At 45.0% G+C, this 26,330-nt stretch overlaps 2 protein-coding genes and 1 long non-coding RNA gene across 8 annotated transcripts in view; 1 reads left to right on the forward strand and 2 right to left on the reverse strand.

The window, feature by feature from the left end:
- The window catches only part of Idh1 (isocitrate dehydrogenase (NADP(+)) 1), a 22,060-nt gene extending 5,461 nt beyond the window's left edge, over nt 1–16,599 (reverse strand). The window contains exons 1-6 of the mRNA XM_041631997.1: nt 16,464–16,599; nt 13,216–13,353; nt 8,299–8,590; nt 5,380–5,485; nt 3,219–3,396; nt 2,179–2,330 (exon numbers count right to left, since the gene is read on the reverse strand). Of these exons, the coding sequence (XP_041487931.1) occupies nt 2,179–2,330; nt 3,219–3,396; nt 5,380–5,485; nt 8,299–8,590; nt 13,216–13,337 (850 nt within the window). The 5' untranslated portion in view covers nt 13,338–13,353; nt 16,464–16,599. The remainder of the gene's footprint in view (nt 1–2,178; nt 2,331–3,218; nt 3,397–5,379; nt 5,486–8,298; nt 8,591–13,215; nt 13,354–16,463) is intronic.
- A 6,738-nt stretch (nt 16,600–23,337) lies between these two features.
- LOC121433350 lies at nt 23,338–23,999 on the reverse strand. The gene is made up of 3 exons (XR_005972313.1): nt 23,852–23,999; nt 23,493–23,525; nt 23,338–23,389 (listed from the first exon to the last, which is right to left on the reverse strand). It is a non-coding gene; the product is annotated as an uncharacterized LOC121433350 (long non-coding RNA).
- A 165-nt stretch (nt 24,000–24,164) lies between these two features.
- The window catches only part of Pikfyve (phosphoinositide kinase, FYVE-type zinc finger containing), an 87,880-nt gene continuing 85,714 nt past the window's right edge, over nt 24,165–26,330 (forward strand). For all 6 annotated transcript variants that reach the window (XM_041631808.1, XM_041631811.1, XM_041631809.1 and 3 more), the window contains exon 1: nt 24,165–24,295. The gene's annotated coding sequence lies outside the window, so the exon portion shown is untranslated. The remainder of the gene's footprint in view (nt 24,296–26,330) is intronic.

Genomic DNA, 26,330 nt, shown 5'->3' on the forward strand with positions numbered 1-26,330 from the left:
TGCGATCGCCAGGGTTGGTGGTAGATGCCTTTGCCTGCTGAGCCACAGTTAGCAGCCGATGTTGTTTTGGGCTTTGCCTTCAGTGAAATCAGTCTTTTCCCTCTGTAACTTCTTATCTCAAGCATTTGATGAAAAAAAAACAAAACACAAAAACAAAACTCAAACCGAATTTGAGAATCACTCAATTTCCCCATGGTCAAATCCCACGGTGAGAACGTAAAAAGAGAACAAGGACCTAGCAAGGAGTAAAGTGAGGAGCCCCTAACCACCAAAGGACAGCATCCGCAAGAGCTTGTTATCCACCAATGGGTCCTAAGCATGCACCCAAGGGATTGTGATTCCCCCTCCCACCGCCTATCTGTACCAATCTAAATCTATGCACAGTGATCCGAGAGGGCAGGAGCAACTGCGTATTCCGAAATTGGGAATCAAAGGTGAAGTGTTTAGAAAGGAAAGAGCTGCCTCCGTGTGGGCGCAGCAGCTCAGTCGCTGTGCCGCCCGAGGCTTCAGAGGAACTCAGTATCTCGCTGACCTGCACACCACCCAACTGTGGCTTCCTGGCTCCCATCCTGTGTGTCTGCTCAGACACTAGCTGGTGCCATTGTCAAGCTGAGGACACACATGGAAGGCTGAGTACAGCAGCTGAACCTCTCGGGAACCAGAGGGACCTTGTAATGTGACTGGTTCTCTGAGGTATCTTGACTTGTAGGCTCTAGAGCAGGGGTTCTCAACCTTCCTAATTCAACCCTTGAATACAGTTCCTCATGTTGTGCTCGCCCCCAATCATAACAATATTTTTTGCTACTTCATAACTGTAATTTTGCTACTGTTATGAATCGCATTGTAAATATCTTGTGTGACCCAGAGGGGCTGAGACCCGCGTGCTGGGAACTACTGCTCTAGGCAAACACTGGGTCTTGCCTGGGTCTTTGCTTAGGGCTTTATCACACTTTAGAAATAGAAATGTTTCTCCAGATGCTTCTTCCTACGATGACAGGACATTTAAAAACAACGGATGTGGGGATTTAGCTCACAGTACCGCACCTATCTAGCACACACAAGTTCTTAGGGTGACTATGCACCTTTCCCAGAATTTGGGTGACAAGGAATGGTTTTTCTTATCTACCATGGAGACCTGGCAAGAGGACTGTCCCCTCCTCTGTCCACTCAGCATAAATGTTTGAGATTTTAGAGAACCAGGAGGGTACATGGAACCCACATGTTATCTTCAGTCAGGCTGGCCTACTGGTTTTCAAATCCATTAGAGACTCTCAGCTCTCACAAGAGCACGAGCAGTGCCTTCTAGGAAAGCAAACACAATTGGGCTAAGAAAACATTCATCAGGGGACATTCAGGTTCATGGAGTTCTCTTGTGCAAACCTCAACCAAGGAACAATTTGGTCGTGAGGAAGTCAGGGAATCTGTGTGGAATTATTTGGCCCTAACACCTGGCACAACCACCCTGGTTCCTGGAACTTTTGTGAACCACATTGGGCTTTGGTCCCTTCCCATGTTAGAAGCCGAACACCAAACAATTGCTTTGCAGAACATCAGAACAGCCTTCCAGGCCGGCAGAAGCCTACTTAGCATCCATTGCCAGATGAATGAGCCCTTGGAGACCCCATCCTTGGGGGATCCCTCACTGCACTTCTTCTTCTGGGTTTTCTTTCTACATTCTTCTGTTTCTCTGACACAGAGCTTCTCCCTGGATTCCTGGCTGTTCCTGAACTCACCACATAGACCATTCTGGCTTTGGAACTCAAAGAAACCCACTTGCTTCTGTTTCCTGAGATTAAGGATGTGCACCGCCACGCCTGGCCCTTTTCACATTCTCTCCACTAGATGACGGGGAAACTGAGGGGAAACTGAGGCCACCTAGAGGCTTGGACACATCAAGTGGGGTGAAAGGCTGAGGTGTGTCGCCGTTGCGAGACCAGACCACAGCCAGGACGGTCAAAGCACCTCAGAACTTCCTGCGTGACTTGAACAAAGCCACTTTCCCAGGGGGGAGCTTGCTTCCCTTACCTAAAGAACGCCTCCAGGCACCCCCAAAGGCTGACTTTCATCACGTGACAATGAAGGACTAAGAAATTCCCTCATCACACCTGAGAACTCTGTGGACTGGGCCTCACTGCCAGCAGACGTGCGCTTCCTCTCCCCGGTTCTCTGGCTGTTTACCTTGGGCCACAGAGTCTGATTGCACATCGCCGTCATAGTTCTTACAGGCCCAGATGAAGCCTCCCTCTGATTTCATGGCTTGGGCCACCATGTCATCAATGAGCCTATGCTCATACCAGATCTTCTGGGCTTCAAACTGGGACTTGTACTGCCTAAGACAAACAAACAGCAGAAAGAGGAAGAAGACAGAAATTAGTTTTCTCAGGGATGCCATTGCCACTCCCCAAAGGAACAGGAAACATTATTCTGAGTAGATACAGCACAAACTTGGGACTTACAGATGTGTGCTTAGATTCCTATCTAATCATCTTCTCATGGTGACCCCTCAAACTGGTCATTTCTGAGAACAATATTCTGTCTTAGGAATGAAGGTCTAAGAATTAGGTGAGGAAAAAGGTCTTTAAATCCTATTATTTTTCAATATAATGATCAGATCCTGAGATTTAACATATTTTCAAAATGTAGTAAAGGAGAATAGACTACTGCACTGCTTGACACTCTTCAGGAATCGGACACACTGTGGATAGTGCCCAGGCTGAAACAGCGGGAAGTAGGAAGAAGCATAATCTCAATGCTCCAGTAAAGGTCTCTCATCTAATCTCTAAGCCCCTGCCTGAACACTTGCTCTAACAGAGAGTTATGCCTTATGTGTGACTGAAATGAAAACTGTTATATACTAAGACAAAGGATGGCTTAAAGGAGACCTTTCCATCGCAGCAAAGGTCTCAGAAAGGAAACAAACTGGGTCTGCCTCAGAAACCCACTTTTGAACCATCAGTACTTTACAATATAAACGGGTTGCTTTATTCAAACATAGAGCAATCCTTCCCCCACCAAGAAATAAATGTGTAGCTCTAATTAAAAGCACGTTTACCCTCTAGGGGCACTGAGAGGGGTTTCCTTCCAGTTCTGCTAAACTTAGATTTGACATTACCTAACGGAAAGATCAGTGATGATGCTCTTTCTGTTTGTCCCAGGAGCTACGCCCTAGATGCCAGCTTACTTGAAAACAGGAGAAGGAAGAGAAGAGCTGTACTCACTTGTCATAGATCTCCTGAAAGATGTCTTTGAAACGTCCATCATACTTCTTCAGGATAGTGTTTTTGGTGCTTAGATACAAAGGCCAGCCCTTGGACAGAGCCATCTGGAAGGAACTGTGTGCAAAGTCTTCGATTGACTTATCCTGGTTGTACATGCCCATGGCAACACCACCACCTTCTGTGAAGGAGAAACCACCAAGAACAGAGAGAAGAAGGGTAAGGGTGGTGGGATTTGTAGCAGAGCCAAAACCATGCATAACCACCGAAGACCAATTTCTCAGCTGCCAGGACAGGACCAGGACTGTGGAATTCCAGGTGACTGTCCAAACTGAACAGTCTACGACACAGGCACCGAGGAGATGCACGCGCTAGGTAACAATGTTAGAATGTGTGTTTGCAAGGGCACCAGCAGTAAGAAACCGTATGGTCTTCAAGGCCCTGAAGACTGCAGGCACAGAGGCACACATCGTTAAACCCAGCACTTGGCAGTCAGAGACAGGCAGATCTCGGTCAACTTGAGGCCAGCCTGGTCTACATAGTAAATACTAGGATAGCCAGGGCTACACAGTGAAACCCTTCTCAATAAAAGAAGGGCAGGGGGTGGGAGAAGCAGGCAAGTACACTGGAATCTTCACACATTGTAACCATTTCCAACACGTATTTTATCTTCTAACGGTGTGCATGTATGATGTATGTGTCTGTGAATGTGTGGATGAGCTGCCTGGCTGCCATGGCGCTCATGGAAGTCAAGAGCCAAATTCTGACGTGAGTCTTCGTCTTCTGTTGCTGTAGGCTGGATCTCCTCTGCTGCTCACTGCTGTGTCTGTCAGGTCAGCCAGCTTCTAGAGTCCCTTGCCTCTGCTTCCTGTCTCCCTGGAGGGGCACATCTGCCTCTGTGCCTGGCTTTTCATGTGCATTCTGAGGATTTGAACTCATGCTTGCACGGCAAGTACTTTATCCAGTGAGGCGCCTCCCCGGTTCCCAACGCGCATTTTAAACTTAGGTATGCTCAGTCTTCATTCATGGAGAAAGATTTGCATTTTAACTACTGGGTGAAAATCTTCTCATTTCCTGGGGGATACTGAGCACACCTACAGTAATTGGTGGAAATAATTGTTTCCGTGTAATCACTGGTGTTTCACAACTCCTTTTAACTGACCTCTGTTATTACTGAAAGTCAAACCCTGAATCCATGCCAAGGCCCCAGGCTAACTGGCTGAGAGCGTGAAAAACTCTAAAACCTGCAGAACTAGATTCTACTAAAACAATATTGCTTAGAGGAGATAAGGGCAACAAACGCTTTCATTTCTGGACCGTTTTCTTCTGTGTATGTGTGCAGTGTGTGTGTGTGTGTGTGTGTGTGTGTGTGTGTGTGCATTCATGTCTGTGCATACCACTGTGTGTGGAGACCAACTCAGGTGTTGGTCTCCTACCCTGTTTAAGGTGGGGTCTCTTGCTACTAACTGCTGCAGAGGCTAGGGTGTATAGCCTGTGAACTTCCAGGGGTTCTCCTGTCCCTGTCTCACCTCTTGTCTTAGAGCGCTAGGGTTACAGACATACAACAGTCCCTTAGCTTAGTGGGTTCTGGGGCTTCAAACTCAGGTCCTAAAATTTGTGCAGTGAGTGCTTTACCCACAAAACCACCCTCCCACCCCTTAAAACACTGTTTTCTCTTGGCTTTACTTTTCAGTTCTTAATTTTAAAAGAGACTTGAAGTGTTTAGAAATCTCTTTTTGTTGTTACTATACATTTTCAAAAAGGTAAAAAGAAAATAATTTAGCAAATAATGAAATCAATTCTATGTAGAAAGCCCAACAGAACAAGAAGAAGGAAACAGGACAGGAGACGGGAACACCTAACTTGTACACTCCACAAGCAACAGATGCTGACACTTTCTACTCTGAGACAAATGCATGCTTACATCCTTCTCTTTGTCTCTCTGCATTTCCACCAAGGCTGTTAGGTTCGCCCCTTGTGTCTATCTGTGCCATGGGAAAACATGGACCTCATCACTTTTTTATATTAGCCTTTGATGCTCCTCAGAAAGGTTGCATAGTCAGCTTGTCCTTTAGGCAGTTGCATAGGGAGGTTTTCACAGAACAGTAACAAGGTTGCTAAGGCCCCTGTTCAAATGAAATGCAGCTGCAGGGACCACACCTACCTTCGAAGCTATGCACCAAGTACGTCACCTTTTGACTTCCGTCTTTTGGCGTGTAGGTTATCTCGACTTTTCCAGGCCCAGGAACAACAAAATCAGTTGCTCTGTACTGTGAAGAGGGAACACATATTAGGAAGAATAGTGCCCCATCAGGAAGTGCATGGGGGAAAAACACATTACATAGCCAAACACGGCCGTGCAATTTGACGCTCTTTGGTTTCAAGAGATAGGGTTAGGAGGGGGTCCAGGGAGTCCTGTTAGTAACGGTGCACGTTCGAGATCAGTAAGTCTTGACCAGGAGCCCACCACGTGTACAGTAATTATGATTCAGAGAGGGCAGAGAATAACATTAAGTTCTGTCTTAACCTTGTTTCCATTGCTGCTATCAAATAGCCTGCTAAAACCAATTTAGGGAACAAAGGGTTTATTTCAGCACAGTTCCAGGTTCCAGCCCACCAGAATGGGGCAGTCAACAGCGGCACACACTGGGGAAGCTGCTCCTAGCACACCCACAGTCAGGAAGGGACAACAACGAGGGCACACACGCCTATGTTCAGCTTGCTCTCTCATTCAGTCTAAGGCCCAGTGTGGGATACAGTGCCACTCAGAGTCAGGAAGGATCTTCCCACTTAAACCAACTGGATTTAAACAAAAACAAAAAACAAGGGGCTGGAGAGATGGCTCAGTGGTTAAGAGCACTGTCTGCTCTTCCAAAGGTCCTGAGTTCAATTCCCAGCGACCACATGGTGGCTCACAACCATCTGTGATGAGGTCTGGTGCCCTCTTCTGGCCTTCAGGCATACATGTAGAAAGAATATTGTATACATAACAAATATTAAAAAAAAAAAAAACAAAACAAAAATCCCTCACAGATGAGCTCATAGGCCAACCTACTCTAGACCATTCCTTCGTGAACCTCCCTTCCCAGGTGACTCTTTACTGTGGTAACAGATGATCAAAACTGTCCGTCACAGACGTTTTCAACTAGGAAGCTCAGAGCCGCATAAAGACAAGCATAGGTGAGGGCAACTGCAGAAGTTCCAAATGTCAGAAGTGGGTGAAATGAGACAATGAAGGAAGATGACCTTGGCCATCGTCAGGCTGGAGGGGTGCCAACACCAGCTCTGGTGTTGATGACGACAGCAGAGCCTGAACTCTGTCCTGACTCTAAGCTAGAAATCGCGTGCTGAGCAAAGCTGATTTCAACAAGTTTTTCAAGACGGAACCAGGGAAAGAATGGACCAGGTCAAGCGACCTGGGAGGTGTTCCGCTGTAGGATTTTCAGGGCTGAGTCATTCTCTGTGGTGATCGTTCTTTCCCTATATCCACGAGAGGCAGTCCCTCTGAGAGCAGCAGCTGCTGGCCCTTTTGAGGGCAGGTATTTTCCAGTTGAGCCTGAGCCGCTCTAGTGGAGACACGTATCCAGCACACACCAGGCACCCACAAGTCACTGCCCAATGGGATCATTTCCAGTGATCTGTTTTATCCAGTAACTAGAGTCAGGCACCAGTGGGGGGCAGCCACACCTGCTGCTTTACAGTAAGCCTAGCCACAGTGTGTAAGAAACAGTCAGCTAACAGAAAAGATTAAACACTTCTGTCATAGGAAGTCCATTAGTATAGTAATTCAGACATCGATGTGCCCTAAAATAGTAAAGATCTATAAACATTTAACAGAGTCAACACACTGTTTAAAAAAAAAAACTGTTCTTCCAAATGACAACTATCACAAAAAATTAAGTAACAAAAGAACAAACAAAACAAAAACACTAACTAGGCAGTAAGTTGTCAGGTCAAAGACAGGGAATTGGCACTTCTGCCATTTAGACTCTGTTGCTCAGGCCTTTTGGAGACAGCTGTGAAGGGCTGGCCAGGATGAAGCAATATCATGAGCCACAATGTAAAACAAAAGCCACCGGCCATGTCCAGGACCGAGCTGGTGGCCTTCTCCCAGGAACACACGCACCTCTGCTGTGGCCACATTGCCTTCAGGGTGACCCCGCGCACACCTCTAGAGGTCAGTAGTACACATTTCCATTTTTAAGGTTCATTTATAAACTACTCTCTATTAAAACCTGAAAACAGTTTCAACAGACTTTGGAATCTGTGTCATTGCGACCTTTCTCTGCTCATCAATGGCACTGTTATACAAGACCAGAAACGACACTTGTTTTCCAAGCAGTACAGAATGCTTCGCCAAGACTGATTTCAACTCTTGGGTGACTCAAGTATGTTTGGTAGGTGTTTTTTTTTCCCCCCTTGATTTTCTGAGATAGGGTTTCTCTGTGTAGCCTGGCTGTCTTGGAACTCACTCTATAGACCAGGCTGGCCTCGAACACGGGGATCTGTCTGCCTCTGTCTCCCGAGTACTAGGATTAAAGGTGTGCGCCACTACTATCTAGCATTGTTTGGTAGTTCTTAAGGTGGCTGCCTATTAGAATCAGCTGGGTTTTAAAACAAAATAAAACAACCCCCCCCCCCCCCCCCGATCCTTACAAAGTTCAGACTTCAGCTGCTCTAGGATGGGAGTCAGATACTGGAAGTGAAACAAACAAACAAGACAACAGAGCAGCAATGAAATACAGCTCTCAGCACTCCCATCGACAGTGAAATCTCACGAAAGGATCCCTCTGTGCAGCCAGATCTGACAACTGCCCATCTGAGGCTATGGTATCACCAAGGCAAAAATGAGATAAGTTAACAAAAGGGTAAAGCTATGTTTGGGGGGAAAAGATGGGTGCTTATTTGAAAGTTTATCTGTATTTTCATCCTTTCCTAAACATACATAAATACACAGTTAACACATAACATATGTTGGATTTATCTAAAGGGCAGAGAAACCCAAAGAACGAAACACAGAAATAAGAGCTATAGATTCACAAAAAATAAACACGAAAAATCAAATTATGTTCAAACTACTCACTTGGTCTCCGTAGGCATGACGACCAATGATGATGGGTTTTACCCAGCCTGTCACCAGTCGGGGGATGTTTTTGCAGATAATAGCTTCCCTGAAGACAGTGCCACCAAGAATGTTTCGGATGGTGCCATTTGGTGATTTCCACATTTGTTTCAACTTGAACTCCTCAACCCTCTTCTCATCGGGGGTGATGGTAGCACACTTGACGCCAACGTTGTACTTCTTTATGGCTTCTGCAGCATCCTTGGTGACCTGGTCATTGGTGGCATCACGATTCTCTATGCCTAAGTCATAGCTTGGAAAGGGAGAGAAGTCAGTGTAACTTTGTGGACAAACTGAACTGACAGGCTGTCATCTGCCTGCAGAGCTGGCTTCCCTGAACTGCAGTCAGTGGGAAGCTGTCTTTCAGGAAACCAACGAACTCAGCTAAAACTACCTCCTGCTTTTCACCATATAAAGGCAACGACAGCACATGGGAAACCCTTGGCCTGGTTTCTCTCCACATAATTAGCATATGAATTAAGTCCGAGTACAACTTTATTTTCCCATAGTAAGTTTTATACCTTACGGATAAAGAGGTGGAGTGGTAAAAGGATTTTTTTTTTTTTTTTGGTATTTCTGGCACTGAAGTGGTGGGAAGCTTAGGTCTGTTGATCAGTGCCAAAAGAGTTAAGGACTCTTTTGCTGAAGCCAGTAGTCATAAGGTGAACCTTCCCCTACTTCTTGGGTAGGTTTCTTTGTTCTGGAAACAAGCTTGCGGTTTATTGGGTAAGCAAAGGAATCCACCAACCATCTTGTACACACGGGATTTAGCTCCAGCTCTCACAGTGTAGACCATTCATAGAGGAGTGAACGCTGGCTGTCCACAGAGCACAGAGAATAACCATAAAGCTTAAGTATGTAATGGTTTACTGAAGGCAGTACAAGCTGGGCAGTGGTGGCGCACGCCTTTAATCTCAGCACTGAGGAAGTGGAAGCAGGGGGACCTCTGGGTTCGAGGCCAGCCTAGTCTGCAAAATGAGTTTCAGGACAGCCAGGGCTGTTACACAGAGAATTCCTGTCTTGAAAAAGTGAAAAAGCAAAACCAAACCAAAACAAAACAAAAGAAAAACCCCAAAACCAGAAGAAACAAAAACAAAACAAAAATCATTAAGTGATTTATTTTGTTTTCTATGGCTTTACAGAAACTTTTATTTCTCAAAAGCAGCTAAGAATTAAGCTCTTTCAGCGTTTGTATCTTCCTTTCTCAACTGCTGGAGCAGACAGAGAGACAGTCACTTTGGTGTGTTCCCAAACAAGAATGTTTTCTGTTTCAGCTTTAGACAATTCATATCCCACATGTAACACAGTCACACACAATCTCAACTTCTGTGCCTAGGACATTCCGGCTCTCCAGATATCCCAGCCCACCTCACAGGATTGTGGATAATGTCTTTCCTGTTATCAAAGTCATTTCTCAGGGGAATTTGTCCAGATAGGTAGATTTTTCCTTCATCTGCCTTGTTTTAGTATTTCTGGGAGAAAGGAAAGAATACAACCTGGAGTGGCCTGGACCACTCTGTTGTCTCTATTAAAAAATTCCTTTCTCCCTTCAATGGAAGAATGGATGAAGAAAGTATGGAATATATACATATTAGAGTATTATTCAGCAGTAAGAAACAAGGACTTCTTGAATTTTGCATACAAATGGATGGAAATAGAAAACACTATCCTGAGTGAGGTAAGCCAGACACAAAAAGAGGAACATGGGATGTACTCACTCATATTTGGTTTCTAGCCATAAACCAAGGACATTGAGCCTATAATTAGTGATCCTAGAGAAGCTAAATAAGGAGAACCCAAAGAAAAACATATAGGCATCCTCCTGAATATTAACCTTCAGCAAGCGATGAAAGGAGACAGAGACAGAGACCCACATTGGAGCACAGGACTGAATTCTCAAGGTCCAAATCAGGAGCAGAAGGAGAGAGAGCACGAGCAAGGAACTCAGGACCATGAGGGGTGCACCCACACACTGAGAAATGGGGATGTTCTACTGGGAACTCACCAAGACCAGCTGGCCTGGGTCTGGAAAAGCCTGGGATAAAACCGGACTCTCTGAACATAACGGACAATGAGGACTACTGAGAACTCAAGAACAATGGCACTGGGTTTCTGATCCTACTGCACGTACTGGCTTTGTGGGAGCCTAGGCAGTTTGGATGCTCAACTTACTAGACCTGGATGGAGGTGGGGGGTTCCTTGGACTTCCCACAGGACAGGGAACCCTGATTGCTTTTCGGGCTGAGGGGGGGGGACTTAATTAGGGGAGGGGGAGGGAAATGGGAGGCGGTGGCTGGGAAGAGACAGAAATCTTTAATAAATAAATAAATTAAAAAAAAAAGATATGGTCATCAAAAAAAAAAATAGAACAACAAAACCCTAACTACCCTACATTCCTTCCCTACCATAATAACCAGTTATCATAATAATTGGGGAACTATTTAAATCTGTTTGAGTCTTTAACAGCCTGCAATCATATACTTCGTTCTTTCTGGGCACAAGTGCCCCCTCCCATTTCTTCTGTTTAGATAACGTCTGACATTGTAGACTAGGCCAGCTTGGAACTCACAGCAACCCTATGGCTTCACCGTTCCAAGAACTGGGATTGCAGGCATGGGCCCAGGACTCCTCTTTAACATGCCGTATGCAGGTTGGGGGAGAGAGTTCAGTCACCAAAGTGCTTGTCCTACAAGAGTTCAGGACCTGGAACTTATCTCCAAAGACAATAAAGGGCTAGGTATGAAAAAAGTCAGAACATGATTATGCATTTGTAATTTCAGAGCAAGGAGGATTCCTGAGGCTTGCTGGCTGGTCAGCCCAATTTACTTGGTGGATTTCAAGTCAGTGAAAGGTCTGCCTCAAAAAAAAAAAAAACCAAAAACAACAACAACAACAAAAAAAAACCTCAAGATTGTCCTCTGGCCTATATGCTATATGCACAATTGTGTGCATATGTTCATGAATGTACATACACATAGAGAAAGAAAGAGAAAGATAGGAGAGATGCTAAGTAAATAAGAACTTTTGCCCCTAGACTAAGAACCTCTAACCATTTAGTTGGGTGTATTGGTTCATGGGCTCCAGGTTAGCTTGGTTAACAAAGGGCTACACAGTGAGACTTTGTCTCAAAACAACAGTAAGCAACAGAACCAAAACAAAACCAAAAGAAATTCTAGGAAGATGGCTGAAGGGTTAAGACCACTTGCTGCTCTTGCAGAGGACCTGGGTGTCTTTGATGTTAGAACCCACATGCTGGCTCACACCCAGTTCAGGAGATCTGATGCCCTCTTCTGGCCTTTGCAGGCACCAGGCAAGCAGAGGGAACATATATATACACATTCAGGCCAAAGAGTTATATGCCTAAAATAAAGAAAAAATGACAACAACCCCCCCCACACACACACACACAAACCCTTTGGCTTACTTATTGTGATGCTGAGTTCTGAATGGGAAAAGTTCCTAAAATGTTTCTTTAACTTACTTGGAAAAATCTGTGGTGCGTGTGTGTGTGTCCATCTCAGTATGTTTGGGGTCTTCAGCAACTACAATACTGACTTATTTTAGTTGCAATACAGACAGTACACCAGCTTAGGTTACCCAATCAAAAGGTGGCTAAAGACATCATGTGAACTAAATATCTAGACCCAACTAAGCAACAGAACATGTACAATAAGTACTTCTGGGTCAAGGCAAAGACAGACACATTGGTTTGCTTTAAACGTATTGCTCACCATTATACCATGCCAGTCTCTGACCACTTCATCCTTGTAAAACATTGTCTCTGTGTGGTTCACATGCACAAAATAAATGGGCAAAGAGGAAGCGGGGCAGATAGCAGGAGCTGGTGGCACATGCCTTTAAGAGGCAGGTGGGCCTCTGAGTTTTAGGCCAACCTGGACTATAGAGTAAGTTCCAGGACAGTCGGGGAGACAGGGAGAAACCCTGTCTCAAAAAACAAAAACAAACCAACAAATCAAAGTGGAGCCAGGGGAGAAAAAAAAATCGGGAAAAAAAAAGAAGAGAATAAATAACATACTTCTTAATTTCTTAATCTCTCAACACAACAAACTGGAAGGGGAGGTGGCATTCTGCTGAGTAACCGCTTGAGAAGGGCAGAGAGGAGGAAAGAGGCAGAAACTCCGGCCACTGACTCAGCAGACGGACAGAGGATCTGCTGGAAAGGACACACGTGAGTTCTTCACAGTTAGTTCACTGGTTCTTACTGTCCGCCACCTTTTTCCTTTCCATGAATACATTGTGCTTCTAGAGACTGATGATTTAATAAAACCTTCAACGGGTCAAACGGAGTTAGAAATGCCTCAAAAATCACCACTTTTCCTTTATAATTCTTAACTGTGAACTAATGGCAACCTCACTTTTTCTAACAGTGTTGAAACAGAAGATTCCCTGAGGGCTGGCAAGAGATGGCTCCATTGGAGCTTGATACTGGGAGCCCATATGGTAAAAGGAGAGAATCCACCTTGTCCTGACTTCTACATGCATGTTGTGGCACACACACACACACACACACACACACGCACAACTGTAAATGAAAACTTCAAAAAATAAGATTCACGTGTATATATTTAAGCTAAAACATAAGCTGGGGCTAGGTATTGTGGTATATTACTTTTTTCCTGAATTTGGGAAACTGAGGCAGGAGGACTGCTGTGAGTTCAAGGCCAATCTGGGCTATCTAGAAAGTCTTTATATCTTAAAGAAAACCAAAAAAAAAAAAAATCCAAACCAACCACCAACAAAAAAAATCTTAAAAGCTTTAATCACAAAACACAGCTATTATGCATGTAAAAAACGCCAGGTCCATTTTGAAATTACGTTTCTGAGTTTGCTAGCTACACGGAAGAGCAATTCATTTACCTGTGCAGATCCAGTTCCACATAGGGAAGAATGAGTTTTTCTTTAATCAATTCCCAAATGATTCGTGTCATTTCATCTCCTTGCATCTCCACCACAGAACCGCCATGAATTTTTTTGGACATTTTTACTTCAATAACCCTTAGAAAAAAAGATACACGACTTGTCATGGTATAAAGTAGAAATGAAGTATCAATGATTTGTTGACTATTATGAAAGAACAGTTATAATGACTACATATAATAACAATTACCAGTAGAAGAACTGAGAAATCTATGTAAGACACCATGCTACAGTGCTTACATGTGGCTTCCACGTCAGCAGTATAAGACAGTCCTGTAAAAAATTATTTTCCAGCTTGAGAGAAAAGTTTCTTTGCCAAAGCCATCTGGCTAGAGTGTGGGGGGAACCCTATGCTGAAACATGCCATTAATAATGTAATCATTATTCTCAACCATTGGTTGTCTTATAAGAGCAGTTCTGTTATTTGTAGAGGCGATTCAACGGTTCTGAAGAACCATATTCAGGCGGACTCCAATAGTGGACAGTGAAGGATTCTTTGCAGAACTGGGCTTTCCTATTGGTACTACAGATATTGGTAATGTGGGGCTAGATTACAAAAGTGATTTCTCAGCCAGGGAAATCAGAATATGGGAAGGCCCCTGCCTAGCACCCATGCTTATCTAAGTTATGCACTGCTCCTCGGGCTCTTCAGGGGCAAGAGCAGCTTCCTGGAGGATGGGCCACCGCATTGTTCTAAAAGGACAGATCACTTCAAAAAGTGCTTACTTATCTGGTTCCAATACAGTGCAAGGTGAACTGCCTCACTGTAGACACTCTAATGGGATCCTCCCGGAAATACAGCTGCGTTATAGCTAAGGACCAGGAAGTCAGCAGACTTTAAAGCAATTACCAGATAACAACCTAAAGCTGTCTTGAAAAGCATAGCCAACTACTTGGGCCCTAAGTTAACAAAAAGTAATGATTATTAGACAGTATGTCTCAACTCCTCACAAAGCAGGACTACTTCCCCAATTCTCAAGTCCCAATTTTACTTCTTAGATTTGTAACTCTAGAATTCTATTGAGATGGTGCCCTTAGTCTACTACCAGAGAGTTTCTGGAAGGCAATTAGAACAAGCAACAGGTATAGGTGGACCAATATTACCTATCAGATACAACTTAAAGATTAACTTACAGTAGGGCATAAAGCCCATAATTAATTCTATCTTCACCATGACTGTGCTTTAAAGTTAAACAAAGTCAAACAAGAAGAGACAGCAAACTTATCTCGGTTTTGATACCACCATTTTCATGGCCATGTTCCTGCACAGCATTACACAACAGTTATGACTAGGCTGTTTTCCTGGGATAGCAAATACAGCTAGTAAAAGATCACAATGCCTGGAATGTCTGCAATTTTTGTTCTGGTTTGTTATTTCCTTCTTGGTGAATATGTACTCTGCCATAATCTCCCTGTATCTCAGAATGCACTAATGAGATATGTCAGCTTCCCTCACTTTATCTATTTATTTTTTAGCACCTGTTAACTAAAATAGCGAAGCTGTATTGTGACTATTAATGCATGTCTGACTTTGCGTTCCTGGGACATGGGCTTTAGGTATCCCTGGATTCCCTGCATCCTCGGGTCTCACATTTTCTGAATCCACCCAACCTCAACTTTTGAAGGAAAGTGTGATCCAAGCTCAGGGGCCACCAGCTCATTTACATTATCTGAAGACTGAATTCCAAAGTCTTGACATGGCTGCGCAATTCCAGAAAATAAACACAATAATAACAACAGACTAGCTGAAGCAATAGGAGCCCTTTGCCATACTTAATTGTATTTCCATAAATCTCAAGCTTCTACTTTGAGCCAATTTTTTTTCAGATGAGTTCAAGTTGCAAAACACACGGGGACACTAAGGAAGCAGTTGCAGTATATTGTTGGAAAATTCCTGCTTCCTTCTTTTGCAGTACTTAACACCAACGCCCAATTAACTGTCCAGTGTGGCCGGCCACATTAAAGAAAGCAGGTTGAAAGGCTGAATTGCTAATTCTCATCTTGATGGTGAATGGACTTCCAGTTAGAACAAGACCTCTCAATGTTGCTGTCTCAAACAGCTGCAGTTTCAATTTATCTCGTAAAACAAAGCAAAATCGGGAATAGAAAGTCTTAACATACTAACACCCCTGCCAGGAGGATTTAGTTTCTTTTAATACCAGCCTTACAGCCCAGTTTATCTGGTTTAAAGTACAGTGCTGAGAGTATCCGGAGGGGCAAAGGGCAGCTTATGTGCACAGGAGCTTTCCAAAGAAAGGTCAAAAGACCTCAAATACCCTTGCTCGCACACGAAGGAGCGTGAGTATCCAGGGTGAGCGCCTTGTTCCTGGCCGTTTTGCGAGTCTATGGTTTGCTCGACCTCGGTTGACACTATGAGCCAGCAGATATCCTTGTGGGCGTTGTGCAAGAGGTCTAAAACTGTAGTTGACTCGATTCCTGCTTCCAGATCCCTATGCCTGCCCTGTCTCTTGGCGGTGCCAGGACCTTTAACACCAGGTCCACCCAGCTGGCTGCAGAACCCCTCCTTCAGAACTCTAATCCCAGAGGGCAGGACCGAAGGTGGGAAGGGGCCTTCTCTCAATCCTCAAGGCGCCCCCAAGTGGCTAAGCAAACACTCTAGATTGAAACTGGAGGTCCGCCCACCCTCACCCCCTCCCTCACGAACACTCTGACTAGCAACTTGCACTTCTCCGGCCTCAAGGCAGGTCCCACCCCCGAAACCTTGACGGAGTGCTCGGCACACGTCTACAGTTCCCGGCTCACGCCCTTTCTACAACCAGTTCCCTGTGGTCACATATTTTCTTCCTCTTACAGCCCAGACTCAGGAGTTCTGTGCGTCCTCTCCCCAGCTAGATTCTCTTCCGCGGGTGCAGATCTGCTTAGGCACTTGTCAGTGCATGTAACGTCCCCGCCGCCCGGATCTTACGATCCCACCCTCGGGAGCGCCCTTCTATACCCACTTTCCTTCCCTAAGCCCAAACTTTGGGGGTGTCCCGCGGTGCACCAGGGCCTTTCCACTGAGTTCACGTCTGCACATCCAAGATCTGAGTTTTCTTCCTTTTCTCTCACTCCAGCCTTCTACGGAATAGCCTAACAGTGAGGGGCGGCGGCTGCAGCTCGTAGCCTGGGGCACTAGCAGGGAGGGGAAGGAGCGCCTGCTTGCAGCCTGGGGCGCCGTGTCTACTCACCCGCTCACACCCGTGCACACAGATTGTCTCAACCCAGCCGCTGCTGGCTCAGCATCCGCCACAACCTTCGCACCAACGACCAGGGGCAGGGTCAAGGCTTTTTAACTCTTCCCGGCTTTGTCTCCTCCCAGGCCCCACCCCCTCAGCCCACCTCCCGTGGTCCCGCCCCCTTCACGATGCCATTCGCTGCGCGCGGACTTTCTAGGCTGGGCGGGGCCGTAGACTGCAGCCTCCCGGGTGTTCCCGGTGGGGGATGGGGCTGGGCGCTGCCGGGATTCCTCGGGAGCACCCCGCCGCTGAGGAGCGAGAATGCCACCTACAGGCAGGCTCCGGGCGTCGGTGTCCTGGTTCTCACCCTGGGAGAGCTCATAAGACTGGATTTTGGCAGGTTCCCTTCGTGGCGTTTCCGGATGCTCCTTAACCTGGAATGTGCATTTTGAAGAATATGCGTTTGGGGGTCTCAAAGGTGGGGGGCAACTATAGACTCTGCTAGAATGCAAAGGCTGAACCGGCTGCTATACCACCTCAATAATTCACTTCACTACCAATGATCTGTATTCCCAACTGTTACTACTCATGAATAAGCCCCACTCAGCATTTGCCAAGGAAGACAATGAAGCAGCACTAGAGATACAGGATACAGGACTTTTGATTCTAAGGCACCAAAGCTACAGAGAAACCCTGTCTCGAACCCCCCGCTTAAAAAAAAAAAATTCCTATCTCTCCAGAGATTTCTTTTCTGTGTTCCTTAGTCTTGAAACAATAATATTTATTATGACTTGTAGGCCAATAGGTCCCTGATTGCTCAAAAATCAGTCTTCCAAAATTCACCTTTAAAACATCCAACATTGCACTGTAAAGTTATGAGTGCAAGACAGTTAGCAAGATGCATTTGGGATGCTAAAGGGCGCTAGTATTTCCCCAGCTGGAGAAGGAATAGTGAACATGGTGTTAGCTCTCAAGTGGATGAACAGGTACTGGGGGCCACCTCCATTTGTTCTTATGAGATGATCAGAGAGGGTGTGACTTTATACTTTCACTTCTAATCTCATACCCTAAATCACAGGAGACTGTAAATGTTACTTCCTACTGTGTCAGGCTCTTATTGTTTATTACTAAAAGTAACTATTCCTATCCATTCGTGTTATAGGAAGCATTCTAGAATAAATTCAGGAAACATAGACTATAACACACTAAGAAGTACTGACTCTGTGTGATGGAATGCGTAGGGCATGATACAGAACGAAGGTGAATGTAGACATAAACATTCTCGTTAAGTTCTAAATATGTGCCAGGCATGCTGAATGTGTCTCTCAGACATTGAGATGGGAAATACGGCACCTATGAACATGTCACCATCCGAAACCATGTTTCCAAGGGCTACAGCATATGATAACTGATATGTAACTGAAAGCGAATATTTTGTAGATGCCTAGAATTGACTTACATGAAAATATTACAAAACAACCATGTGCAGTGGTGCATATTTGTATTCCCTACACTCAGCAGGAGGACTGACTGCCACAAGACCCAGGCTAGCCTTGTCTACCTAATGGGGTCCAGGTTAGTCAGACCCCATGTCAAAACCAAGAACAGAGAATACCCTACTCATAAGTAAACGCATGGGTAAAACCACGTGGGATCATAAAACAATAAGCTTATAGACCAAATGACTAAAAAAAATTACAAAGCATTTTTAAAGATAATTATTTGTGTACATATGTGAGCATGGGATGTACATGCCACAACAGGGATGTGGAAGTCAGAGGGTAATTTCTGAGCGTTGCCGGTTCTGGAGATGGAACAGGTCAAGAGGCTCACGGGACAAGCGCTTTGACCCAGCTGCCTCCCACTGCCCTCACGGAGCAGGACCTCACCATTCAGCAACAGTTAACAACTGATGTTCGGCTGAAGTTGCATTGCAGCTAAAACTGTGAACACGGAGTTCACCGCTTCTATTCACTCTGCTCACTGCATTTCCGTGCACAAGGCTTGACGGGTTTGTTTTCATTTACACATAAGAATCTAAATATTTGAATACTGTCTGGCGCAAAAACTGTTGCAAACATCAGTGGAAACCTGGTCAGAAAATGTCTTTAGCATCTGTTTGGCTATGAGACACTCATTCAGATGATGGGATTCCCAGGAAAATCCAAAGCTACTGTATTTTCATTTTGGCCATCTGAAAACAAACAAACAAACAAGCAAACAAAAAACCCCGAGGTAGTGGACTGGCGAGGTGGTTCAGTAGGTCAAGGCATTCAGTCCTGGGTACCCACATAACGGGAGAGTATTGGCTCCTGCAAGCTGTCCTCTGCCCCCCACATGTGTGCTGTGGCATGCATGTGTACGGAGATGTGCAGGCATGCATACGTATATGTGCAATATAAGTTTAAACAAAATGAAGGTACATAGCAGGACTTGATCACTTCTGTCTTAGGGTTTAAACAAAATGAAGGTACATAGCAGGACTCGATCACTTCTGTTTTAGGGTTTAAACAAAATGAAGGTACATAGCAGGACTTGATCACTTCTGTCTTAGGGTTTAAACAGAATGAAGGCACATAGCAGGACTTGATCACTTCTGTCTTAGGGTTTTTATTGCTGTGAGGAGACACCATGACCACAGCCACTCTTACAAGGAAAATATTTAATTGGGGCGGCAGCTTACAGTTCATTATCATCATGGCAGGGAACATGGTGGTGTACTGGCTACATCTTGCAGGGAACAGGTAGTCAACCAATTACATTCAGATGAGCACAACTACTTATCCATGAAGGTTATGGGCAAGAGAACAGCAAAGGTGACTGCTACACTTGGGGTTTGGGTGATAGAACACCCCTCAACAAGGAAGAAATATGGGCATGGATTGGATAATGAGTGAAACTCCGGGACTGTTGAGTGTGAAAGGCTGTGTAACAGGAAGGTGGGGATGTCCAGGAGGCAGCTAGCCACGTGCATCTGGAGCTCAGAGGAGGTGGCTGAGCAGGAAATATGAACCTGGTGTCTACTACCAGCACTGAAGACGGTGTGGGAGCTCATCCAGAAATTCTGTCAGGAGAAAAACCTACCAGCAAGAACCCTGAGGCATGTCTAAATCTTCAAGGGTCACATGGAAGATAGGAGCCTCCCAGCCAAAAAGAATGAGGAACTAGGGTTGGAGACTCCCAGAGTCTGATGTGAAAGCCAATAGCCCAGAAAGTTTATAAAAAGGAAGAAGTACCAAGAAAGATGACAGAGCCCGGAAATAACTTGGCAAGTAGGAAGACCTCATGAATGCAATTTTAGTAGGATGACTCCAATTTGATTATGATAGGAGCCGTGGTGCAGAAAAAGCCGAATTGTGAGTGGAAGATATAAGAAGGGAGACAAGAAAGATGATTGCGAGGAAAACACTTTTTAATAAAGATTGTCTCGTGTAGTCCAGCACTGAATTTGCTATGTAGCTGAGGCTGGTCTAGAACTCCTGCTCTCCTTGCCTCTACACCCCAAGTGCTGGGGTTACAGGCTCCTCCTATACTTGGCTAGAAAACATGATTATGTTTTGATGGCTCCACACTTTCCCAGCATTTGGCATACTTGCAGGCCATTTGTCTTAAGCAGAGTGGATCTGAGTCTGTTACTGTGGAGTCGTTCATGTTGGTTGTTTCTGTTTTACTTCCTTATTGTGCCAATAACAATGTAAAACACATCTTCCTTTATCTTGCTTGTTTAAAATGCTTGTATCAATTCTTTATGCTCAACTAATGGAACTGTTAAGTGTTAGATCAAAGACTATAAACATGTTTACAGTGTTTATTAAATCCACCAATTCATCTTGCCAGCAGCATATACCCATTTACGCTTTCACATAAAGTATGAAAGAGTGGTAATTTCATGATATTCTATCTAGAAGTGAGTCTTTCAATAAAACCAAACCAAACTAAACAAACAAACAAAAGCAAAAAACCAAATAGTTTTGCATTATCTACCAAAGAGAAGCAAGGCTTCATAGACATCTATTTATTATAGGCACTGGGCAGGTAATGTTGGAAATGAGTCCGCTGGGCCAGAAAACAAATATGTGCCTTCAACATGTTATGTGATTTTTATTTTTATATTGTATAATCCAAAGTTTGGGGAAGAAAGGCAAAACAGACAAATAGGATTATATAAAAATAAAATGCTCTGAAAAGTTAGAAAAACAACACCGAAGAGACAACCTAGGGAATGACAGAGGATATTTAAAAACCATACATCTGGCAAGATACCATTATCCAATGTTTACAGAGAACTCAACAGTGAAAAACACTAAGAATGTTATAAACTGAAGAAAGGGTAGGAAAAAGCAAACACTCCTCAGTCATATAAAAAGATAAGCATCACTAGTTATCAGAAAAATGTAAATTAAAGTCACACAGAGGTACCACAGCCTCACGTCCATCTGAATGGCTATTACTATAACAAGTTTTAACAAAGGAATGGGGAAATGAGCATTCGTGCATACTGCTGGTGGGAGCAGACACTGGGGCAGCCATTATGAAAAACAATATTCAGGCTCCTCAGAACATAGAAATTCCACATGATTCAGCGACTCTGCTTTAGTGTATATGCACAAAAGAAATGAGTGTGTCAAACAGACAGATACATGCACCTCTATTTTCAGTGTAGCGTGCCCCGCAACAGTTAATATGAATTAGTAACCCAAGTACCCGTCACTGGAAGAATGGGTAAAGGAAGATGTGGCATATTTGCATAGAAAGGTACTATTCATCCTCAAAAAAAGAAAGATGAAAGAAAAATAATAGGTTGGAGTGATAGTCCAGGCCCTGAGTTGATCCCCAGAACACACATAAGTCATGGTGGTGGGTAGTGAAGACAGGCCTGTCCCTGGGCTCTCTCCATGGCCAGCATGGCTTCCCTGGTGAGCTCCAGACCAATGGGAGACCTTGTCTCAAAAACAAGGCATGTGGCAACTGAGGAACATCTGAGTCTGATCTGTGGCCTCCATGAGTCCGGGCACAAACATGTGTATGCTCCCGCATGACTTTGAAAAACAATAAATACAAATTCAAAAAGAAGTAAATATCATTTGTGGCAACATACGTAACCTGTATTAAGTGAACATTTTATTAAGTGAAATACACCAGAAAGAAAAATCCTATAAGAGCTCATGTGTAGGAAAAAAAGTTAATCTTAGGAGAAGAGAGTAGAAAAGTAGTTGTTAGGGGATGGCGATCAGAGGTAAGTAAGAGGGAAATACAAAACAAACAGCAAATACTCAGGAAGTCATGGAAGCATGGCAAACCCTCCCACGAGTTTTCATGGGGCTCCTATTGGCCAAATCAGGGGCAACTTCCCTAAATGGAACAGTGACAGTGCTGAATTAGGGCACAGCTGAAAGACAAAGAGAAGTTGACATTGATAAGGAAAAGCTGTGGCTTTTCAGCAAAGTGTAAGTAATTACAATGTATACACGCATGTGGCTCTATACTATATTCCAGCTCAGCAAGAATAAGTCCTTGCATGGGCATTCATGGGGAGGGTAGTTATAGACATTCACAAAATGACTTTACAGATGAAATCCACCTGGAATTAATTTTTGATGTCTAGTATGAGGTAAGAACCTAACCTGGTTTCTTTCCCCCAAAGAGAAATCAAAATTTCCACAGACGTTAAAGTGCATGCTTGTTGTAAGGAGGCTGCTGGTTAGTTCCTGGCTGCTTAGCCCAGAAATAATCACACAGAAACTGTATTAATTAAATCACTGCTTGTCCCATTAGCTCTAGCCTTTTATTGGCTAACTCTTACATATTAATTTAACCCATCTCCATTAATCTGTGCATCACCATGAGGTCGTGGTCTGCCAGCAAAGTTTCAGTGTGTCTGTCTCCAAGGAGGCTCCGTGGCTTCTCTTTGACTCCGCCTTCTCTTTCCCAGCATTCAGTTTAGTTTTCCCTGCCTAGTTCTGTTCCCCTATAGCAGAGCTATAGGCCCAAAGCAGTTCCTTTATTAACCAATGATATTCACAGCACACAGAGGGGAATCCCACATCACATGTTAATGTAGATATGGGAGTGGAAACTTCTGGGGAAGACAGTATAATGGTGGCAACTTGATTCTTTCCTACCCCACACAAGAGTGGTCCAATTAATGACTCAGAAAATGTTAGTTGAGGAACTGGAGAGATGGTTCGATATTAGAGACACATGCTGCATTTGCAGAGGACCCAAGTTTGAATCCTAGCACTCATATTTGGGGGCCCATTACCTCCTATAACTCCAGCTTCAGAGGAATCGGACTCCTCCGGCCTTCCTGGTCACCTCCACAGAAAACACACAGACACACACACACACAGACACACACACACAGACACACACACACACAGACACGCTGTTAGTTAAAATGGTGTTTCTTTGCCAGATAAGGGGTTTGAAGAAACTTTTTTTTTTTTAAAGGAAGATGCATGTTCATGTTTATGGGCTGAGGAAGAAGTTATCGGGAAAGATTTGGTTGAGGAGACATTCCAAGCCCCCAGGGATATAAAGCTGTAAAGAAAAAGTTATGATCTATGAAGGAGGGAGGCAGGCCCAGATAGATGTGGTTGCAGGTAGATGTGTGGTGGAGTTGGTTAGGTTAGGGGTTGCACCCACGATAGCCCATAGCATGGATAAAACTCTCCCGGGACAAGGACACCCGGGAGTGGAGAGGTACAGCAGTAATGAACCCCAAAGGCGGAGAGAGGGCGCTGAGGACACAAACCAAGGGCCGAGTTCAGGAGCCACCTGGGGCTGTAGCGGCCCCTAGCGTCAGGTTTTGATGATACCTTCCAGGGCTGAAAAGACCAGCTGGAGAAAGATGGGTTGATGTGCCAAAATTCTCCAGGAACAGGATCCCGAGACTCGAAGTCAAATAACACCACCTTCGGATTCCTTTCAAAGCTCCCCTGCAAAGCCCCACTTTTTTCAGCGAGCAGGTTTTAGCTTGTTTTCTACTTTTAATTGCACAGCACTTTTTATCAGGACAAAAATAACGGGTCATGTTCATACCAAGCTGAGAAAGTCGGGGCTTGATAACTTTATCTGCAACAGGAAACCCGAATTAAAAAACAAAACGGTACAGTCAACATCACTTGGGCCGGGCTCTGTGCCGACTGCTTTACAAACACTGTTTTACCTCATCCTCAAAAGAACAACAAAGAGAAACCATGGAGGGAATGCCGCCTTTAATCAACCCGCCTTTTCCCACCAGAGGTCGGAGGCCTAGAGAAATAAGCCATTTTTCCGAAGTAACGAGGTTGATCCAGCGGAGTCCTGAAAGTATCCTGAAAGCATTCACCTCTTTGCTTTGGGCTACTCAGGTGAATGCAGGTCCCATATTGTGGGTGCTCACAGTGTTGAACACTTACGGTAACTGCAGTTGGGCTGACGTCTGGTGCCCCGCGCGCCACCCAGTGACCCGCACGCGTGATGCTCACGTGCACTGACATCCCCGCTTCCTTCGGGAAGGCTGAGGCCGCCTTAAATCCTCCGAGGGGGGCCTAGGACGAGACTCTCTGGCTTCGATTCCTTCTGTCTGGACATCTGATCGGAAGGTCCGGAGGGCGGGGAGGAGTGGGAGGAGTCTTCACGCAGGAACGGTTGTGGATTGGCTGGGACGGAGATTGGGCGGAGCCTGCGGCGGTGGGCGGAAGCGAGAAGCCGCAGCTACCGCGTAAACCTCTCGACTTCTCCGAGCCACCGCCTGCTGCCTGGGAAAGCCGGCGTTGCTCTTGGCGGCGGCTTCGGGCGCAGCAGGGTGAAGCGGAGGCCGGGGTGGCGGGAGGCCGGCGGGGCCGGGGCGGGAGGCGAAGGTAAGGGAGGCGTCGCGGCGTGGGCCGGCGGGGCCCGCAGTGGGAGCAAGGCCGGCGTGGAGCGCCGAGCGCGGCGGGAGGGATGGCGAGGGCCCGAGGCTCTGCGGCCGAGGCTCGGCCAGGGGAGCGCGGAAGACCCGACGGGGACCGTCTGGGTCCTGAATACCTGCTGGTCCTGTGTGGTGGCACAGGACGGGAGCTGGCTGGGCACCTCCCGCAGAGGCTTCCTTGACACGCTGAAAGTTCTCTTGCCCCTCTGTTTCCCTGATGCACGAACTTATTTCGGAGGGGGACCGCCTTCCCTTCCTCAGCCTGTGAGCTCAGTCTTAGAGGTGCAGCTCTAGGCTGGAAAAGAAAGTTCTGACCCGCAGAAACCATTCCAAACTTGGCGTGTGTCCATCAGATTAAACGCTGACTTTTGAGGCTTTTTCACTTCAGCTTTGCCTCTTTTGAGGAAGAGACTTGATTTCCCAACAGTCAATCCCCCTTTCCCAAGAAAGGATGAAAATCAAACTCGATGGACGCAGTTAGGAATTTAGGGGCTTCTGCCCTATTTATGTTCTTAAGACATTCAGGGAAGGTGCAGATTCTGTACAAAGCAGGGCATTGCTGTGTATCTTGTGTGTTATGTGTTAAATGATAAAGGCTGATCATTCGGTGCGTCCTGTGTTGGTATATTGACAGTAGAGGTAGGCGCATAGCAATTCACACCATCTTCTTCCCATTTATTTGAATCCTCTCCAGTATTCCCACTTTTCCTCTCACTTCCCCCCACCCCCATAAAGACGGAGGGAGAGATTCTTAGTTTTTTTTTTTCTTTCTCTTAGGTTCAGGCTTGTGACAAAGACAAAGGTCAGGCTTTTGCTTTTTTTTTTTTTTTTAGAAGCAAGACTAATTTCCTGAGTTTTTTTGAGATTTCTTTAGTGTTTCTGTTGTGCTCAGGTCAAAAATAAACAACTCTCCCTCTTTTTTTTCCCCTCAGGACAAGTTTTCCCTGTATCTTTGGAGCCTGCCCTAGAACTCACTCTGTAGACCGACCAGGCTGGCCTCAAATTCTCAGAGATCTGCCTGCCTCTGCTTCCCCAGTGCTGGGATTAAAGCTGTGCTACCGCTGCTCAGTCCCAAAACCCTTTCTCCATGGAAGTGAACATTGCTTGTCCTGCCCTGATAATGTTTGAGAGTTGTACTTAAGGAAAAAACTGACCCTAGAAAACGACTAGGGTGACATTTGGATTTTCTACTGAAGTTTTCATATGGGCTGATGAATCAAGTTATTTTCTACACTTTAATAGTGGACTAGTTTTCTGGTTTGCTTCACCAAGATACTGTGTAGCAAGTCTGCATATATCATTCTCTCCTTGGAAAAGAAAGAGACAAACAGTTTTGGACATTGCAGAAGTTGTTGGATAAGTAGGTTAATATTTCTAATTATGTATGCAGAAAGAGCCATGCTTTACAGCATAAATAGTTATTATGCTGTTAAAAATCAGAGTTGTAATTTTTTTGGCTGCCGGTGGCATGTAATTACTGAGATTAAGTCTATGTGATTGTATTTATGTTTTAGAGATAGCACTTGCTGTGCACTTTCATGCTAATTTTTACCTTCTTATGTTCAAAGCGTAATGAAAGTTCTGGCTATGGATGACCTTTAGAAGTTATTCATAGACTCCTTACACATATTGGTCACTGTGCTTTTGTTGGTACTTTTGTGGAATTGGAATAGGTTGTATTTAGAAACTGAGGGGTTTTATTGCCATTATATCCTTCTCTCTGGTGGTCTGTAAGACGAAACAGAACAAAACCTTGAATTTTTACTTGATCAGTCATCAACTTACCCGTTTATGCTGGAGCATCAATTGTCACTATAGTTTTATGTCAACTTGACACAAGCTGGAGTCTTCAGAGAGGAGGGGGCCTCCATTAAGAAAATGCTTCCAGAAGATGGGCCTAAGGCAAGCCTGGAGGGCATTTTCTAAGTGATTGATGGGGAAGGCACTAGTGTGGGTGATGCCATCCCTGAGCTGGTGGTTCTGAG

This window comes from Microtus oregoni, unplaced genomic scaffold, assembly GCF_018167655.1.
Source record: "Microtus oregoni isolate MIOR12 unplaced genomic scaffold, Mior012 000038F_ref0000394, whole genome shotgun sequence".
NCBI classification, from domain to species: domain Eukaryota; kingdom Metazoa; phylum Chordata; class Mammalia; order Rodentia; family Cricetidae; genus Microtus; species Microtus oregoni.